The 20955-nt window shown below is 35.0% G+C and overlaps 1 protein-coding gene across 10 annotated transcripts in view; it reads left to right on the forward strand.

The window, feature by feature from the left end:
* Nucleotides 1–20955, forward strand: part of BCAS3 (BCAS3 microtubule associated cell migration factor) — a 570105-nt gene that overhangs the window by 264617 nt on the left and 284533 nt on the right. For 7 of the 10 annotated variants that reach the window (XR_006890461.1, XM_046674305.1, XM_046674308.1 and 4 more), the window contains exons 17-20: nucleotides 4295–4339; nucleotides 12015–12139; nucleotides 14083–14248; nucleotides 16207–16307. Coding sequence is in view for 9 of the 10 variants with exons in the window: in XM_046674305.1 (XP_046530261.1) it covers nucleotides 4295–4339; nucleotides 12015–12139; nucleotides 14083–14248; nucleotides 16207–16307 (437 nt within the window). In the remaining variant the exon portion in view is untranslated. The remainder of the gene's footprint in view (nucleotides 1–4294; nucleotides 4340–12014; nucleotides 12140–14082; nucleotides 14249–16206; nucleotides 16308–20955) is intronic. The other 3 variants (XM_046674310.1, XM_046674306.1, XM_046674309.1) reach the window with 1 other exon arrangement.

The following is a 20955-nucleotide window of genomic DNA, read 5'->3' on the forward strand; positions in this document are numbered from 1 at the left end:
AGTTCTTCATAGCTAAGTTATAAATGTTTGGCTCCAGATATAAAATAATGGACAGTGTACTTTCATTAGAAAGGATGTAAATATGTCTACATGTCCATTATACTTACCATAGTTTGAGTTTCCAATTCTGGTGCTAAATCAGTGTAGTTAAACCGCACCGTTGTTTGTTCCATTTTGCCATAAATCTGTGGAGTTGTTTTTTGGATGAAGTCTTCTATATACTATATTTCAGGTCAGGAGGCATAGCTTTCTACAGAATATGATGATTATTATGCTATTCTAGTCTCTCTTATGCCACATCTGGCAGAATTTGAACAATATCTAATGTTTTTCTAATGAAGATCTTGAGTTTGTAGTTTAAATTTGCTTGTTGAACAGATCTCAAATTAGACAGTTTACCTGTCAATCTCAGCTTTAATTTGCCCTACAGATCAATAATTTGAAAGCCAGCAGTGCTGTTTTCTTTAGTAGGGAACCATTAAAATTATATTAATGAAAAATTAAAAGTAACGCTTGAAAATATGAAGAGTAATTTGCTCATATGTTTGTGGGAAATGTGAGTCCATTTCAGTTCCTGATTGACCAGGGGGTGCACCAAATGTATCAGAGCCATTAGAGTTCCTAGAATATATTGTTAGAGAATTAGGCTTTACTTTACGATTTTCCTCGTAATGTTGTATATAGCCTATTCTCTACTTTTTCCCCATTTAGTACATTTAATATTTATATGAGCTCATTCTGATGTCTGTTAAATGGTAATGCCTGAATTCTCATAGGACATGATCAGTTGAAAAATAGGACTTTCAGAGTATGTTTATAGACTTTTTCTCTTAGACTCCAACTATTTCTTTACCTGTGATGATGATTGAACCTAATCATTATTAATACCTTTTAGCACTAAGAATCAACTTATAGAGAATTTCAGCAAATCAAATCCCTTTTTCCTTACGTTTAAAAAATCTTCACATTTGCCTTGCTTTTAGCTAGTAAGACCAAAGCTTTTGTGTTGCTGTGTAGCGTTCAACAAAATGAACCAGAGTTTAAAGACTTACATAGCATTAATGATATGATATAAAACTTAATTCCTTCCTGTCTTCTGAGAATCTCCAGAAGAAACTCTTTGAGAACCAAAGGCCAAGTCATTTCACGCTGGACTATAAATAAGTCTATAATAATATTTCTGGATTTTTAATCTCTTGGCCAACCCTGATGTTTTTCATTCAGAATTCAGCTTTAAAAGTATATAATCATGACAAAGTGAACAGGTTTTATATGACAGGATTGTTAAACCTGCTGAAACTTAATAGTGTTTGAAAAACATACAAATTCTTAATATCTGAATATGATCATTTGAGTTGCATATGTTAGTGAAGACAATTTTAACTCAACGTACACTCCCACTCACATGCTCTTTTCTCCTTCCATCCACCCCCATATAAAACTGCAACTGTGGGATTTTGGAGGAGGAGAGGAAAGTCATAGGTGAAGACAGCTGGATCATGGACTTGTCCTTTGTGACTATATTTTCATTCTTTTGCTACTGAGGAAAGATGAAGCAGGCACATTTCAAAAGAACAGCTGACACTACCCATACAAAGTTAGTAATTACGTCAGTCACTCTAATTCTTTGGAGTTCGTGGCTCTTCTTTTACATGTATGTGGCAGAGGTCCAGTTTGTAGGAGTGGGTAAGCAGTGGGTGTCTAGACTGGAAACATGCCAAGTACACATACTAAAGCGGGTCCTCCTCCTGTTTCCCCAGCCTCTCTTTTCTCCTTGAGCTGTGTGAGCCAGTAGATCCTTATTTGATTGTAGAACAATAACTTTTAACTCACACAACTGGCTTATGTTGTGAACAGTGAGAACCGTATTGTCTTTAAACGTGACAGAGCTGCTATTTATATTTAGTACAGGCCTGTTTACTACAGTGTCTGGAGAATTAACAGTGCATTTTGGGATTGCGTGGAAGGAAATGGCCGTAGAAATCTTCTTGTTGGTAACACGCTGCTGTTGCCTGGAAAGGAAAAGCTAGGAGATTTGTTTCTTAAGCTTGTGTTTAATTTGTTTGGCTAATGTATGTTTTCTTTTTGTCCATAAGGAAACCTAAACTGGAAAAAGGTATTTGCTGGCTCTATAGGTGGGGAACATTAGCTGGTCTTTTGAAATGTAGAAACTTTTAGGTTTCGTTTCATTTTTGTTTGGTTGATGTTTGGGGTTAATAGAGAAGCCGTTTAAGTCATAAAGGACTAAGATAAAACTTTCAAAGTATTTACAACGAATCAGCTGTATTCTGATATTTGGAATGAGATAGGAGACTGTCCAGAGTTGACACAATATACTCTAAAGAGTAACTCATGGCTAGATGTTCCAGATCCCAAGCACTTCTGTTAGAATCATTCGAGCTGTTGCATTATTTCAGGTGTCCTGCCGAATGAAGAAAATTAAAGGGCCGTGATTACTGTGTGATCTTCATTTTGGAAGTATTTGTGGGCATGTGGAAACGTATTGAACCTTCCATTTTCTGATCATTTCTTCAGGGCATTACGATGGTATTGGGAGATTGGAGTCTTTAAGTGGTCTCAGTTATTTAAAGTGGTGTTTGTCCAAGTGCAGGGTGAGCTCCAGTAACATTTTGTTTCCGATGTAATTAGTGAATCATGAAATCAGATAAGGAGATGGTGACTAGCTTTTTTTTTCATTAATGAAATAGAGTAGAATAACATGCAGTTTTGCTACTGGTTCTGCGAATAGGCAGCTTTGACATTACCTAGGAGCTTGTTAGAAATATCAAACCTCAGGCCCCAGTCAGACCTACTGTTAGAATATGCATTAATTTTCATGTAACTAAATCCCAACATTAATGTCTGCAAAACGTTGAAATAGAAAATGAAGTTGTTTACAAATAAAACACACATTCCTTAAATGGTTGTTTCAGTTTGTGTTAGTTCAAGTTGTGTGTTCATGTACATACCAGCTTGCACCTTAAAATGTATTTCTGTGGATCACAGTCAAAAAAAGTTTGAAATCCACTGTTTTAAATATGGATGATGACATCATATCTCTGATTGTGGTCTTGCCATTAACTGTGAGAGATTTCTTTGCTTTGTGTTGACACCCTCCCTAAAGTTTCTTTTTCTTTTGTTTTTTTCAATATCTCAGTTCTTCCATCTCACTCATTCTTCTAATTAGTATCTTTTTTCTGTTCCCTTCTTTGTATCTTCTGTGCTTTAGTCCTCAGAATTGTACTCAGTGCTGTGAAAACATTTTCCTCAAGTTTCAGTTTGTGGTCAAATATGCTCAATTCACTGGGAGATTAATGCTAATTAGCAGGATTTTTTATGTTCCTAGCACTAAAGTTGAAGAAGAAAAATACCCAAGTTTTGCCAGTGTGCTTTCCTTCTCGATTTGTTTGTTATGTCTTCCGTCCAAATGTCAGATGCTACGGCAACATTTGGTTTTGGATATAATTAAATCAGTCAGTCTTCTTTGTGTGCAAATATTCATAGCATGTCTTAAATGCTGTGAAGAGAATATTAAGAAGAAATGTGTGTTACATTGAAGTCTGACTTTGCATCCCCAGCTGTATTGAAAACAAGCAATTGTGGCTTTAGTTTACTGTATTCTTGCCTAGCCCAATGCAGGCCAGGTAGAGGAAACTAACCTCTTAGGTCACCATTAAGAGAAATGCTAATTTCCTGAAATGTGACGCTACATGGAAATAAATCATACTACTTGTATCTAGTGTTTGTTCCTTTGGACAGCAATATGCAGTTCAACTTACTGTAAATAAGCAGCTTAGAAAATAGAAGCTTTCTTTCTGTGGTTCTGAGACTGCAACTGGTGAACAGCAAACAGTGCTTGTCAGAGTTTTTTATTGAGTTATCTTCAGTTAGTTTTAAACATTTTCTATCATGCAACCACACACCTGTGGCTACTGATCCTACTGTTTTCTCCATCCGATTATTCCATTTAACTTGTACTTTGTTTTAAAGGGCCTCAGAAGTGAACTTTATTTTATTTTTCCTTAGGAACCCTACAGGGGTGCTCCAGAAAAGGGGGAGAAAGAGAACATTTTGAAATATCTAACCCTGTGAAAACTAAGGGACTTGTTACCACAGATCGTTCTGTTTATTGGTTCTGTCAGACTCGTTAGTATCCACAGCAGAGCTGCAAATGATTACTAATTTTTTCAGTTATTTTATCCATACTCTATCACAGTATGATATACATGTATTTGTTAATGTTAAATGAGTTTTCCTCTAATTTTTTGTGCATTTTCCCCCCTTTTCCATGAAGGCCTTATCTGTTTGGAGCGGGGTGTTTTTCCATAAAAGCTCCATGGTGAGTCCCAGTTCAGTCCCGCATGCCTACTTCATTTGCTGTACTCTCAGAAAGTAACTCTGTTTTGTACTTTTGTTTTCACTTGCATGGCCTGATCACAGATAGATGCACCGAATTACTGAATTATTTGTAAATGGGACATGAATGTTGATATTTAAGCTTTAAAAGAGCAGTTTTCTTGGTTTCACTTCATTTCTTGAAAAGTCAAATAAAAAAATCAGAGATTAATATTAAAAAAGAAATTAGAAGAATTCTCTTCTAATGCTAGTGTATATTAAAAGACAAGGCTAACACTCAAGTTTAAAGCTTTGCGTGTTATAGTGATAGAAGTTCACTACATGTCAAGCTGAACATATGAAGACGTGATTTATTTTGAAATATAAATATATTTAAGGTATACTAAAAATACTCTATAAATTTTTACTGCATTTTATTTGGTACCAAAGGAACAAGAGTCGGTTCTGTTTTGAATCATTTAGGTATTTAAGGAGCTACATGATGAGGAAATTTCTCCTTCACACAAAAACTCCTAAATAATTTATCATTTTGAGTTATTAGCACCTACTCACATTAACTTACTTGTTTAGTAAATTCTTATATAACAAAGCGTAAAATACAACTTTGTCAGTCTTAGACATTATGATCATAGAAAAGAAACAGAATATATTTAATACTTCTATGTAAAGATGTGTAGTAGAATGTGTTTAGAACCTGGTATAATATGTTTAGCATAATGGGTAAGAGTCAGGGCTCCAGAATCAGGCTGCCTAGGTCTTAAATCCCAGCTCACACACTTACCGCCTATATGATCTTGGATAATTTTCTAAAACCTTTCTGTTCCTTGATTTCCTTATCTATTAAATGGAGTTACCAGGAGCACCTACCTCATAGGTTCATTGTGAGAATTAAATAAACTGACAACATAAATTGCTTAGAACAGTGCCTGGCGCATATTCAGAGCTCAATAAATGTTTGCTGCTACTGCTACTATTTCTTTTCTTGTTCAAGGGGAAAATACTATTTTTGAAAAGAAGCTTCTTTAAATCAAATCATGTTTTTTGCTGCTAAGGGTAAGTGAGCCAAAGGAAGTTTTGGAGAATGTAAGTGATATCAATTTTATAAATTTAGTCAGAATACTTAACAGAGTTCTGCACATATATGTGTAATTCTCATTACTGCTACTGGGAATTGTTCATAGGATCCCATTACACTAGGAAAAAACCTCCCCATCTTTTTTTCTCTTGGATAAAAAGAAGCTTAAGTAGTTCTTTAAAGGTATAGTATAACTTGACACAAACTAATTTCAGCGTTCACATGCCACAGGACCATCTGAAAATTTCATTATCATGTAAGAATAGGGTGACAAATCATTATAAAAACTTCCTCTGTGAAACACAGCATCAGAATTAGGACACAGATTGTGAAACCATTCTAGACAAGTTCAGGGTATATATGAGTCCGGGTTCCGTGAAAGTCAATCTGTATCTCTTTGTTAACCAGATTTCTTCCACAAAAACAAATAAGATACATGGATCTTCCTTAAGAGCTTCTAGTGAGCAGTCAGTTTTTAAATACCAGATTCAACATACGACAACCTTTCTTTGTAGCCTAAACTTAGAATTAAATTCCATCATAGGGTAAATTTCTCAATCCAAGTACAAAGAAAAGAGTTTTAGTACGTTAATAAAGATTGAAGTTTTAGCATAGATGTAAAGAGGGAGTAACAAATGTTCTATGTTAAATAAGAAAAGTCCATTCCTTCAACAGCTTATGTGCTCCTCAAATTTAAGCAAAAGCACTTGTCAACCAGAAATGATTTGAGGTTGAAACAAGATTAAAAGAGCCAGATTAAAGAAAGGGATATATGAAATATAGTAGACATTTAAATCATTGCCTGTCTTTTAGAAGACTGCTTTGTGGTTTGTTTGATGCCATCGTTAGCTCACAAGAAACTCGTTTTTAGTCACTTATACTAGCCTAAAAGATCCTCTTTAAAATACGTTCCTTTACTAGTGGTGCATGTTTTTCCCATTAAGATCTTAATGAAACCTCAAATTAAGGCAGCAAAATGAATATAAATTTGACAACTTCTTCCATGTTGTTTGTAAGAGCTTCTTTGTTTTAACAGTTTTTGCTATTTTTCCATGATATTTAGCATTCACCCTGAGAATGTTTTTATTTACTGTTCTGAAATAAAACATTATGCTAAATAAACATGTTTATAGTACTTCCAATTGTAGGGTAATATTTGTATTTTGGAAGAATATGAAATTTTTACAGTTCTTAAAATATGTAAATTTCATACAAAGTTTCTTATTACTTTCAAGTTGCACCATTTATATTTAGCTAAGGTTTTGCTTTTAATAGATCACAGTTTCTGCTAACTCTTCTTTCTTTGACAAACTGGTTTAATTGTTTAAATTCATGCAGTTTCAGTTGAGTCAGTTTAAAATGATGTCCTTCTCTTTGATAACAAAATGAGCTTGTTGGAAAGTTAACTATGTGGACGTGGACCATCTTCGACATTTTAGCCATGTTATGCATTCCAGTGATTGTACATCCTTCTGGATATTTGAGTTCTAATGACTGTATAAATAATGTAAAAGAATCACGCGTACGATGTATTTTTACTACAGAAATTTTAAGTGAAATAAGCATTGTAAATTTTTTTAAATGAATTTTGCTTTCAATATTTATTGACAAGTATTTGTATTTATTGAGCTCCTAATGTGCGTATAGTATTGTGTTTAAGCTACTGGTATTTTTGAATTGTTTATCAAAAGACAAAGTATATACACAACAGTGTGGACAAAAGGTAGTCCATTCGAATATATGCCTTACTCATAAACTCTCTTTGTATTATATAAAGTTAATTTTAAAGAAGAATTAAAACTTACATGTCAAATTATGTTTAAAGTTTTAATTAGCACTTTCTGAGAGTATTCAATCTATGTATTAATAGTTCACTTAAACTAACCTTGTTCTTAATTTTAAAAAACTTATAATTTCATTTTTGGAAGGAAAGACCTATGAAGAGGAGAATCTTTTCTCATCTGCAAAGTTTACGTAAATCTATTAGATCTTTAAGAATAATTTATGATAGAATAATTTTAGATATATTATTAATATCTTTATTTAAAATAAAATACTTTCAGTTTCCTTCTTAGTTCTTATTTTAGAAAAATAAAGTTGAGAATGAGAGAAAACTTCTAAATTCCTTTTAAAAGGTTAATCACGGTAAGGAATATAAAAATTTTTTTTCTTTAACACAAAGACATTATACCACTTACAATTCTTATATCAATATTGTGTCTAACATTTAAACTGAAATATTGACTGCACTCTTATGTTTTAGAAAAGGGAAGAAATGGTGCCTCTATTTCAGTTTAGCTCTTTCCATGCTTGTGTCCTTCTGAACAAGCCACTGGACCTCACTGCTGCTTTTCATGCCATCCACAGACATCACTTATGTCCTATTCTATAGGTCATAGGAAAATTATCCAGATGTACATCAATTTCCTATAATTTTAAAGCAGATGTCATTAGAATTTTGCTTTTTGTTTTCTCTTTGCAATAGAGGGTGGAGAAAAAAAAACAGGCAAGAGAAATTCAATATGTTAATCTGACTGGATTACATAATACTGTAAAAGCCAATGGGTAACTTCAATAGTCTTTGTAAATATTTTTAAAGATATCATAATCTTAATGTCCCCAGAACTTCTGATGGCAGTAAAAATGATTCTCATTCTATGGTTAGATGATTAAGTCTCCCAGAAGAAATGACAAAATGTTAAACTCCTGAGTTTTACTTTCGCACGTTATTTGTTTTGTTTTTTTGTTTCTTCATATGTTTATTTTACTTTTGATTATGTTCTCTTGTATCAAGTTTAGTAAATATGATGTTTTATGATCATTGTTTTACCTGATATAGTGAAAGTTGAATTTATTCCATTTTTCCTTTATGTTTTGCTCACAAGTTAAGCCAAATTTTTCTTTCTAATTTTTGCACATGGGGTCAATTATGATGGGCTCAAGGGAGTAAAAAGCAGGAGTTCTCAGTAGAAAGGAGGCCGTCAGCACTGTCAGTATGTTTTGTTCTCATTTATAACCATAATCAACACAATTTTGTCTGGACACCCATGTACATTGATATTGTATTTTTTACGTCATATTATTAATTTAGTAAATTAATAAATAAATGAGAGAAGGCCTCCAAACACCCAGAGGTTTTCTTTTTAACTTGCAAATGTTTCGTTATGGGATTTATTAAGACCTTTCAGAGGACACAGGGAAATGTTGAGAGGAAGAAAGAAAGAAAGGCTAGTATTAGAGTGCTTTCCTAAAATGGTGGGGTCACCCATCTTTAAGTGAACTTGATTTACAAGACTAGCTCTTTTTTCATTTATTCCTTTCACATATGTATCATGTTTCAATATTTTATCTTTTCGCCAACAAAAAAAGAGATTATTTTGCAATAGGGATATTTTGGGTCATTGTGGAGAAGTTCGATTCTGCTTCCACCCAGCATTCCTGGTCTTGGTCTTTTTAAAACTTAGGATGAAGGACACATTGAGTCAAAGTTAAATTTTCTCCTTTTGAATATATCACATAGAAAATTCTTTATTAATAGTAGTCTTTTCTTTAGATTATTTCTTTTTATTTTTTTGAAAGTCTTATACACACTCGCACATATTTTTATGTTCTATTTTACTTAAATACCACAGTCATTCCAAATGTATTGATGATAGAAATAACTCATTATGAATTTGTTCATCAAATATGCTCCATACCCAGTCCAGAGCACTATGTCATGTAGGAGGTAGCAGGTTATTTTCAGGGATGAAAACTTTTTTGATTGCTTATTAAACACAAACTTTTACTAATGTGATTTATTAAGGCCCTATCAGAGGGAAAAGAAGAAATAATGAAGTATAAGAATAAAAATGACTATTCCTTCCATAATTTTAAGGATACTTTTACCATAAGATAGTATTCTCTGCAGGAAATAATGAGTTTATGTAAAATGGTATTGTGTTGATGCTTTTTAGTTGTGTTTTTAGAAGCTCAGGTATGTGTAACATTATAGACATGTAAGAGATTTTAGCTTTTGATATTGGTTGATTAGACTATAAGCTAATAAACATTCAGGAAATATTTTTGCATGGCCAAAGACTAAATCGATGTCCTATCATGTTTCTCCTTTTTATTATTATGTTATAAATGTAACTATTCAGCCCAGCAGCAACCACTTTTAAGTCTCTTTAGGATGCATACTTTAGATGTATCATAGTCTCCTTAAAAAGTGGCATGCTCACTTTTTATCTTGTTGCTTACGACATGACTTAAAAAAACACAACAAAAATAGCATTCAGTAATTTGCAAAGAGCTTTGATTTTTGTCCTTGTGAAGCTTGTTTGTACATTGTGGTATTATTGTTCCCTGAAGATGATTCTAGTAAAAAACACATTATCACACAATTGGGAACAACTTTCAAAAAAATTCTGGAATGGTTTTTCTCTCTCCTCCTTCCTCCAAACTCCCAAAACTCCTAAGGTTAAAAATGACCAAGGGAACTTAAAAGCTACTGGTTACAGGAACTTAACAGCTCAATGATAGTAGTTTGGTGATGGAAAGAAAGGCTTTGAAGGGAAATTTACATTCTAAGGTAGTCCAACAGAGAGCATCGTAACCAGAAAGGTCAGCGCTGACGCAGATGCCCTGGAAGGGGCGTGTTGGTTCAGGTTAGATGGAGGGGAGTCTTTTCTGTCCGTAGGTTATTGCAATTGTGGCAAATGCAAGGGAGGCGTGAAACTGATCATAGAACCAGATTCATTTCCTCACAGAAACTTTTTTAAAAACTATGTCTTTATTTCCTGTCAGTGGAAGTCTAGCTGTGACTGGTTTTGGTATTTTAGGCATGGATGTGATTTTTATGGGTATTGATACGAAATGTTTAAGAAATGGTAATGATGGAAAAAGAGGCCTTTTTGTATATGGCACTGTGCATTACCATGGATTTGGTACAAAAGGAGAGACCAAAAGGACCAATCACAGTGGCCTCTGATTGAGACGTTTTGCTCTCCCTAGCGCGAACATGTCTTAGCAGAAGTCTACGAAAGTAGAATATGTGAGAGACTGTTTCAAGGGTTGTAAGGACCTGGAAACTGAGTTGCCAAAGTGAAGTCTGATTTTTGAAAATTAGGTGAAGGCTGTGTGCTATGTAGAAGAGAGTTGACATTGTTGAGTACTATATGGGAAGACACTGCCCTGAGAGCTTTATGCACTTTACCTAATACAGTGGTTAAACCTGAGCATGCACCAGAATCTCCTGGAGGGCTTGTTAAAAAACAGATTGTTAGGCCCCACCCCCAGAGTTTCTGCTTCAGTAGGTCTGGGGTGTGGCCTGACGAATATTTGCATGTCTAAGAACTTCCCAAGTGGTACTACTAACCAGGGACCACACTTTGAGAACAAATATAATAACCCTCAAAATAACCCTGTGAGGTAGACATTACTATTTTTATTTTATATAGCAGTAGTCTGAGTTCTGAGAGGTTAAATAACTTAACTAAAAGAGACACAGCTAATTAGTGGCAGCATTGGTATTCAGATTAGTTTCTTCCTGACTCCGAAAACCAATCTTTCTCCATCCAACCACACTTTATTAAAAGATAAAGAGATAATGGATAGTGAGCAACAGAGGGTAGAAATAATGCTATTTGACATTGGAGAGTGACTAGCAGAGTAGAAGCATCAGAAGTCTGTTATTCTTGTGCCCCAGCTGGGCTGTGATCTTGACTGATGTACAGTGAGGCCATTGTCTGGTCTGGGAATTAGACAAAATAACACTACCATTTATCTAAGGTGGTTGGCAGAATTGCTAATGAGCTTTGGGGAAGTCTTTGACAAATGGAAAGAGAAGAGAAATGTAAGATTTGAAAGAAGATGAAAGGTTGATATTAGAAGCTGATGATATGAAAGCTGATTTGGGGAAAACAAAGAGGAAAGCTAGTACTTTTTTATATGTGAAGTAGCAGCAGTTACTTATCGTGTCCTCAAACAAATGAGAAACAGCACAAAAATAGACACATCATTTTCACAAATCTGTGAAGAAAACATCAACAGCAGATAGGAAGATCAGTGAATATAGTTGCATTAGAGCGTTAGGTCTTCTTCCCTTATGTTGTCTGACTCTGCATAGCATTGTGGCCAAGAGCATTTTCAGGGTTTCATTCTGTATCATCTTGCCGTTTTCATACATGCTGTCTTCATTCACCTGTATTGTCAATCCCACATCTTATATATCAAAATGAAATGAGAAACTATTTTGTAATCGTAAGATGTTTTTGCTGGTTCTATTGTTCCACTTGAAATCTCCAGGGAAAAGTTATCTACCTGAAAAGAAGTGACTTGGACTTTACCAGCACATCCTTCAGAAAGGAGTTAATTTTTATTGGTCTTAGAAGTTGCTGTTTTGATAATACTCTGAAACTTTGAACTAATTTCACTTCCACTGCAGAACAGTCTCACACCGCCAGTTAGCACTTAAGGCAAAATGCATGTCCACACTGGAGGGTTTGCATACTTAGCGGTAGAATTTAAGGAAAATGCATCATTGTCTCGAGGACTGTGATTTCATCATGGTAATTTTTTAACTCTCATTTTATTTTTTAAGCAAAGTTAAACCACCTCCACAAATTTCACCCAGCAAATCAATGGGCGGAGAATTTTGTGTGGCTGCCATGTTTGGGACATCTAGATCATGGTTTGCAAATAATGCAGGTCTGAAAAGGGAAAAAGGTACGTATTGTTACTGAAGCTTAAAGTTGCCATTTGTAGTTTTTGTTTCTTGAGGAAAATTCATAGCAATCCTCCTTGAATAATGTTGAAGCCAATATTCTAGAAACCAGTTTTTCCATTTAATTAGCGTGTCTCTGCTCAACTACTCAAGCCTAGTCTAGAAGAAAGGCTATTCTCTCACTAGAAATGTGAAAAAATTGCTCATTGAGGGTTTTTATTTTGTTTTCTTGGCAACAGTCTACAGGCATTCTTAACACTGTCAATTCCATACCATTTTTTGTAGCTTTTACAGTTTTGGCAAGCTAACTTCACTCCATTTTTAGAGATGAAGAATATGAGACCAGTAAGCTGAGTAATATCTTAGCTAAAAGCACTAGTTGGTAGGTGACGGTAGCATAGTTTGATCCTAAGTTTTTTAATGCTAAATCTTGCCCCAAAAAACACCAAGACCAACAACAGCTCTGCCACGTCATAAATTAAAAGATAAAAACAAGCTCTTCCTCAGAAATAATGGTCATCTTTTATGGTAACCATTGCTCCTTTGAATTTATATAATTTTTTGCTTAATCCCTTCTTAGATCACCAGCATCAAGATCTAAAATGTTTATATTTTAGTATAGGATTCCTTAATGTTTCTGTGTAGAAGAGAATGCCCATACTCATGGACAAAGTACTGAATTTTGAATATTAAGATTTTCTCATTATTTTAGTCTATTAAAGTAGGTCACAAACTGAGTTGTTAACGAGGCACTTCTCTGACTAGTTCCACAGGCCGTATTGTTCTTGGCAAAATGGCTCTCTTTTACGCTTAATCCTGGCAGTCAGACATCAGCCTTTTCCCTTGTTATCGCCTTTCAGTGGCCCTTTCCTTGGAAATAGGATCTCAGGCACAGCAGGTTCCTTACCTAAGTGGGAGAGGATACAGTAAAGTACGCAAGCCTTCCATTTTCTTATCCCATCTTTATTTTTTTGTTACCTCCTTAGCTTTAATGATGCTATCGAAATGACTTTTTGTTACTAGTTAAAACCCTCTGAAGCTCGATTTCAAATGCTTCTCCCTTCTGTTCTAATTACCCTTTTAACTTGCTACTCCTTTATGTTCCACTGCCTGGTCATTAGCCATTTTCCCAAATCAGCTGTAATTGATTCCTCTGGCATTGAGATAAGTGACCCACCCAGCATTCATGAGTGGTTTTATATGCTCCTAAGTTTACTGTAAAACCCAAGATAGAGGACTAAACCTGTTTTGGTAGTGAGGACATGTGTACTCCTTATAAAGTCATTTGATTAGATCCATATTGAGCACCTGACTTGGAAGTATTACTGGTCTTCATTTACCATGGGGGCCAGTGATCCCATTGAAAGAAAATAAGGAAGAGGATTTGCAGGAGGAAAACGTGTGTGTTTTTCATTTGTTTGTTTTAATCTAGAAATTTAGAAGAGAAGGTTTTCTGAGGCAAAATAAATGAGAAGTTAGGCTGATTTAGGCATACAAAGAGCCTCTTATGCAGTTGAGTTGGTCCATCCAGGGTAACTAAAGCTTTGTCCATACAGTGTTCCTTTTCAGTCAGTCCTTCCCTGTCCCACCTGATATCATTCCTTTTTCATAGTGTGGGACAAATTACATTGCAGACAAATAAAAAAGGCTTAGTAAAATATTGTTTCACTGTATTAGAATTTTGAGTGTATTCACATCATTCTTGAAGTAAATTGCTCAAGATTTAAAAATATTTTGATGGCATAAAGAATTTCATATGCAATAGCGTCTACTTATAAGAGGCAACCTTTAGGCAAGGAGCAGGCACCATGTGAAAAAGTTCCTACCTTCTTCTTTTCTCTCAGCATCCTCCGGAACAGATTGAAAGGTCAATAACTTGTAAAAATTATGCTGGGCTCCTTTTTTGCCATTATCACACATCTAGGTTCTGTTTTTCTGTTTGTAGATCAGTCCAAACAAGTTGTAGTTGAATCCCTCTACATTATTAGCTGTTATGGGACCTTAGTGGAGCACATGATGGAGCCACGACCGCTTAGCACTGCCCCCAAGATCAGCGATGACACCCCACTGGAAATGGTGACATCACCTCGAGCCAGCTGGACTCTGGTTAGGTAATACCTACTTTCTTTTCTTTTAACAGCTTTACTGAGCTATAAAATACTAAAAGTGTACAATTTGAATAAGGTTTGACATATGTATACAGCTCTGAAGCCATCACCATAATTAACATTATAAATATATCCATCGCCACCAAATGTTTTCCTGTGGATCTCTGTAATCTCTCCCTCCTGCCCTTCTTTCTCCCTACCTGGTAATATGCCCAGCGAGCCTCGGGCGACATCTGATCTGCTGTCTGTCACTATAGATTAGTTTGCGATTTCTTGAATTTTATGTAAGTGGAATCATAGAGTGTGTACTCTTTATCTTGCTTCTTTCACCTAGCAAAATTATTTTGATTCATCCCTGTTGTTGGGTATATTGATACTTCATTTCTTTTTTAATTGAGATATAATTTACATATAACAATTCATCCATTTGAAAGTGAATTTTCCCTAGGTTGTGCACTGGTCACCACAAGCAATTTTAATTACTCCCAAAAGAAACCTGTGCACCTTAGCAGTCACTCCTCATTTTCCCCCAACCCTTCAGTCCTAGGCAACCATCAGCTTACTTTCTGTCTCTACGGATTTGCCTGTTCTGGACATTTCATATAAATGGATTCATACAAAATGTGACCTTTTGCATCTGACTTCCTTTTCTTCACATAATATTTTCAAGGTCCATCCATGTTGTAGTATATATCTGAACTTCATTTTTTATGGCCAAATAATATTCCATTGCATGGATATACCACATTTTGTTTATTCATTCATCAGTTGGTAGACATTCCCACTTTTCAGCTGTCATGAGTTATGTTGCTAAGAATATTCATGTTCAAATTTTTGTGTAGTCATATGTTTTCAATCGTCTTTGGTACATGCCTTGGAGAATACTTCTTCTTTAACTACTTTCTCCTTGCATCTTTGTGTTACCTTTTCTAGGACCTGGGTTTTTTTCTATCTCACATATAGAACTTGAGTGCTTCCCCTATTTCCAGCCTCATGCTCACTGAAAATAGAGACGACGTTGAAACAGCCTTTAGGGGGAATGGACACTGATATAAATGCATCGGAAGGTCTCCTTTGATGTAATTCCCCAAGATATAATGGTTAAGCACTGTAGAAATGTTTATTAAGCTTCAGAGTTCTTCTCAAAAGCATGTAATCATTGAAGAGGGGGAAATAAAATACATTAGAAGAGGGGGAAATAGCATCTAGAAGAAAACCTGTTCAATGTAGTATGCAGTGGTACAGCAGAGACAGAAAAAATTGGTCCTGACATGTGTGGAAGGAAACAGACAAAAATGGATATGAAAACGATCTCTCTCCTTTTGACATTTTAAAATATTCTTATATTGATTTTTGGAGGCTCCAGTAGTCTTTACTACTACTTTACTGTACTGGATTGATCTGATCAATATCTTATTTATCAAGCTGTTTAGGAGCAGGCAAATATAATTAAAATTACTGCACCATCATTATTGAAATAAGTGGCTCATTTTGGAACTCAGATGCTAATTAGGTCTATAATAAGTCAAGCATTAACATAGCTGTATTTTTTTAAACCACTTTTACCTGCTTCATTTTGTTTTAAAATATACACATATTCTAAGAATAGAGAGCTCTAACAATTGTTAGAAATTAGGTAAAATTAGAACTGCTTAGTTTTGATATTTGAATTACACATTTCCTCTCTGTCCGATGTTTTGAGTGTCTTCTCTATCCTGTTGGAGGGTCTTCTGCTATTAAACTAATATTGGCTCTGTGTAATTTGTATGACTCACTACCACCTTTTTATTCTTTTTAAGCAGATGGCCTTGTGTTTCAGGTTTCAGCACTCCCAACAAGTTCATTTTAATGATTACAAAGATAGTGTGAGTTTATATCAATGTCTGTAAGTGGTGACAGTGATGGTGATTTACAACCTATCTTTTAAGCTTAAATATTAATATTCTTCTGCCATTCCTTAGAACTCCTCAATGGAATGAATTGCAACCACCATTTAATGCAAACCACCCTCTGCTCCTCGCTGCAGATGCAGTACAGTATTATCAGTTCCTGCTTGCTGGCCGTAAGTAGTTCTCATTGTTTTTTTCCTTCCAGACAGTATTTTGAAATTTCATCTTAAAATGCTGACTCTTAATGCAACCATGCGTATTACCACTGGTCCATAGGCCATAGGCCACAAACAGTCAGACTGAGGCAAATAAGATATTTAACACAAACGTAAGCCATAAGCCTTAGCATACATTAAGTCTGCCTCTGGCTGTTCATATTCCCTGGCTGTGAGATATACTCCTGGAGTTATATAAGTTAGTGGGAAATATCTGGTGGGCTCAAAAGCTTAAAAAAAAAAGTGAAGATACTAGGATATAATAAACTTTCATACGACTTGGTATCTCTTTCTGACATGAAAAAAATTAAGTACTTTTCACTATGAAAGCTACATCAGCAGGTTTTTATTTTTATAGAATTTTACTTGCAATAATGAAGTAATGATTGTAACTCCATTGGGATTTTATTTGTCTGTTTACTTTCATATTGAAGGCCCAACATTTGTAGAGATTGATCTGGGTTCTTTTTTTACTTAAGGAGAAAATGTACATTGAGCTAGAAACAGCCTTTTTTGTAGGGGAGGCATGAAAAGACAATTTAATATCTATTATCCAGTTTATGGTCACAGAATTAAAAATTCTTTACAATTATAATTCAATTTTGTAGAATTGGCTAGATCCTTAATTTAACTTGATGTCTCTGAACACTGTATATTTTTAAGAAACTTCCTAAAAATCACCATTGACATCTTTTCAATGGAGTTTTGTTGTATCAAACTTATTTTCTTCCCTGGCTGTATTATATAGCATGAAGTAAAATATTTCTAAAGCTATTTTATTTTATGTTTATAATGTGTTATATGTTATATTGGAAACAGAGAAAATTTATTGACTTTGCTCTAAAGTTATGAGGCTCCATAATTGTAACAAATAGTTGGCAGTCTTGCTCTCTTATGTAATTGAACTGCGTGATTCTTCCAGCATGTGTTTATTGAGTTAACTCTATGTGTCAGGCACTTGTGATTTAAACGTGAATAGTATGTTGCTTCTGTCCTCGATGAATTCACTATCGAATTCAGGAGACAGACATTTAATAAAAAACTAAAATAAAATGAGATGGATGCATCAGTGAAGGGTATACATTGAACTATGAGAGCAACGACATGAGTTGCCACAGCCTTCACAGAGGGGTAATATATGAATGGTTTTCTGGTTCCAGAAGCAGGGTACATAAGAGTTGTTAGATTCTAGGTTGTCTAAGCATATATTTGACTCTATCATATGAATTAGAAAAAAACATGACGTTTATATAATTTCAAATTAAAATCATGAGAACAGTTTCTCCTACCTCTCAACAAGGGTGAAATTAACTTATGTTGGATTGAGTATAGTTGACTTTTTCAGAATTTATATTGGGTTTTGTTTTGTTTTGTTATATTGACAGGCCTGTTCAGTACACAAACAGTAGCAAGTCCCAAATGTGTAAGAAAAAGATATGGGCAAAAACAAATGCAACTATCTCTATTCCTTAATGTTTTTCTTCTGGTGAATTAAGCTGATTGACATTACTTGATTTTAGCAGCTCCAAACACCTTTGTTCAATTCTTAGAACTACACAAATCCCCAGGTGTACAGTTCAAGAACCACCACCGTAGGCAGTAGCAAGCCATCAAATGTTTTCAAGCATTGGAATGACACCATCAGAATTGCGTTTTAGAAAGATCACTCTGACAGTGTTATAATAGGAGGTTCAGAGGTGGGGAGGGGAGTGGAGGCTCAGTGATCCTCAAGCAAGATGGGAGGGCTTTGATTAAGGCTATATAGTAGAGAAGACAGGACAAACGTGTGAAATGTTGCAGAGTTGGAATAGAAAAGAATTAGAGACAATTTGACAGAAAGTGGTCACTGATGATTCTACAGTTTCTAATTAAAATATGTAATATAATGCATTTCATGTTAGACCTTTTGAATTCCAGATGGACTAGCATTGGAATAAGGAAAAGACCTGGGTTCCAGTTCGAAACCACCTCTCTAAAAACTTGATAAATATAAAATATCAATAATAATACTTGCTTTTATAAAGGTGTTGTTATGGTTAATGAAGTGATGCTAAAGTCCTGTAAAAATTGTAAACAATATATACGTTGAAGCATCATTCTGTACCTTTGTTTCTTATCTCAAAAGTGCGTATTTTCAAGTGACAGGCTTCACGACGTAATAATGGAATGCCTCTTCTCTGTGATTTTGACCACGTTGTAATATCTGTATCCCAGTGATAGATGTAATTAATGTTTTCTTTTATCTTGTGAAATGTTACTGTGGATATAATTGAATAGGTAAAAAAAAATACCTAAGAGATAAGTAATCCTGTAATAATTATTATATTGCTTCTTTACGTTGAGGGTAGAGGCCCAGAATTAGCCTGGATTTTAAAGTTACGTTTTCTTCAATAAAGAAAGGCTGTTTGATTGAGAGTCCTGGACATGCCAGTGTGTTACCTGACTGAAGCAATTAAATACACAAAGCATGAACATCTGCATCAGAGGAGTAAAAGCCTGAAATACAATTGGCAAAAGCGATGCTGGAGCCAGTTTAGGAAATGTCTTTACTTGCCCATCTGTTGAGCCCTTTATACAAGTTAGAGCTTCACTAAGACAACTTTCTCATTACCCTCTTGCTTTCTCTCCAGTTCCCTTTACTGAAGCCATTTGAAAAGGTGGTGTGACCGCTTACAACATGGGTATACCATATCTGATGCCAGAAAGTTTTTTGTTTTACTAAACCTTCTTGATAAATATATTACTAAAAGTATTTTCAAATATAACCATTTGGAGTAAAATTCTAAATGTTGCAAACATTTGTGTTTGGTTGAATTTGGATCTGTAGACCAAGTGAAGCTGACTTGTACAAACTCCGGAAATTATAATAATAGTAGACAAAGAATGATGTAAATGGAAATGGGAAAGAGACTTTGTCTCAGGGAGAAGAGAGCAGGAGAGCAGGATGTTTAGCACGGAATCCCCACTCCCCTTCCAGCCCTGTAATCATAATAAATACACTGCCAGTTGGTAAACAGAGTTCTGCATATGTGGTAAAGGGGTGACTGGTCGGGGAGGGAAAGGGAAACCTGTCTGGAACACTGAAGACTTCTCACTTAACTTTAAAGTGGAGTAAGTAAAATCTCCAAATTGTGTATTCTCAACTGTAGTCACACTTCCTACATATATTAATTGAATGACTGATACAAAATTGAGGAATTTTGGTGTATCGTAAATTGAATCATACTAGAATGCTCCCTAGGGAAGTCGCTGTGGAGGCGGAAAGGACTCTGTTATTAGGTTGAACTGTGAGAAATTGCCATTTTGAGTAAGTAAAAAAAAGTCAAATATCAGCAAATTCACCTGGTTTAATTGAGTGGATTGATTAATTTATATGTGCAAAGTGAATTTACAGGTAGTAATCTAATCTTCCTGTATAGCTCAGTAAAAGTAAAAGTCAAGAATCTAATATCAAAAAAATGTTTTGCCTTGATCATAAGAAATTTGGGGATAGTTTAGAAAATGATTATAGCAGAGGAGATTAGTCTTTTTTGTGTTAACACTATTTTTTCTTTCTTCAAAAAAAATTACGCGCTGTAATTACATTTTCTAAACTATCCATTTTATTTCAGTGTATTCCTTTGCCAAAAACAAAGATAAACATTAGAAGAGACTAACAAATATCAACCAGCGTTGAATATGATCCCAAAGTAGACAGTAAGTTTTTCTTTAGTCTGCTTCAGAGCTTCCCAATTTGTAAATTAAGAACAGTGTTTACTCAGTTGACTTGGGAGAGTTTTAGTTAGGGAAAAAATAATATTTCCTCCTTTTCTTTAAGGTAATTTGACAGCAGCAATATTTTTAAGTTGCTGACATTAACCAGTTTTATTGGGGGGAGGTCAGACTTTGAACTTCTTTCTAAAATAATCCATGGGTATGTGAGAAGTTCCTCCATAAGCTTACTGAGTTTTCTTTGTTAAATGGTACTAAAAGACCATTCAACAGAAATGTAGCTTTGATACACAATAGAAAGGTGACTGGGATTCATAGAACCTCCTTCTGTTTTATTGGAGCTATAATTGTTTTCCTCTACCTTTAAAGGCGTTATTGGAAAGGTGGGGAGAACCTTTGATACCAGATGGAAAGGAATGGTGAACACTGAAAACAGTTAAAACATATAATATATGTGGGGTTTTAAGCCTCTTTAAAATAAAATTCACTGTTAACACAAAAATAGTATCAATCTACTGTGGGTTTTTTTTTTTTTAAGATTTTATTTTTTTTCCTTTTTCTTCCCAAAGCCCCCCGGTACATAGTTGTATATTCTTAGTTGTGGGTCCTTCTAGTTGTGGCATGTGGGATGCCACCTCAGCATGGCTAGATGAGCGGTGCCGTGTCCACGCCCAGGATTCGAACCGACGAAACACTGGGCCGCCTGCAGCAGAGCACGCAAACTTGACCACTCGGCCACGGGGCTGGCCCCAATCTACTGTGATTTTTAAAACTCATATATGTGTGTGTGTGTATGTGTATATATATAATGTATGGCAACAGTAGCATAAAGGCCAAGAGTGTGGGAAATGGAACTATACTCTTGTAAGGTTTGTATAGCATATGCACGTGGTAT

The sequence above is a fragment of the Equus quagga genome, chromosome 11 (assembly GCF_021613505.1).
Source record: "Equus quagga isolate Etosha38 chromosome 11, UCLA_HA_Equagga_1.0, whole genome shotgun sequence".
Taxonomy (NCBI): domain Eukaryota; kingdom Metazoa; phylum Chordata; class Mammalia; order Perissodactyla; family Equidae; genus Equus; species Equus quagga.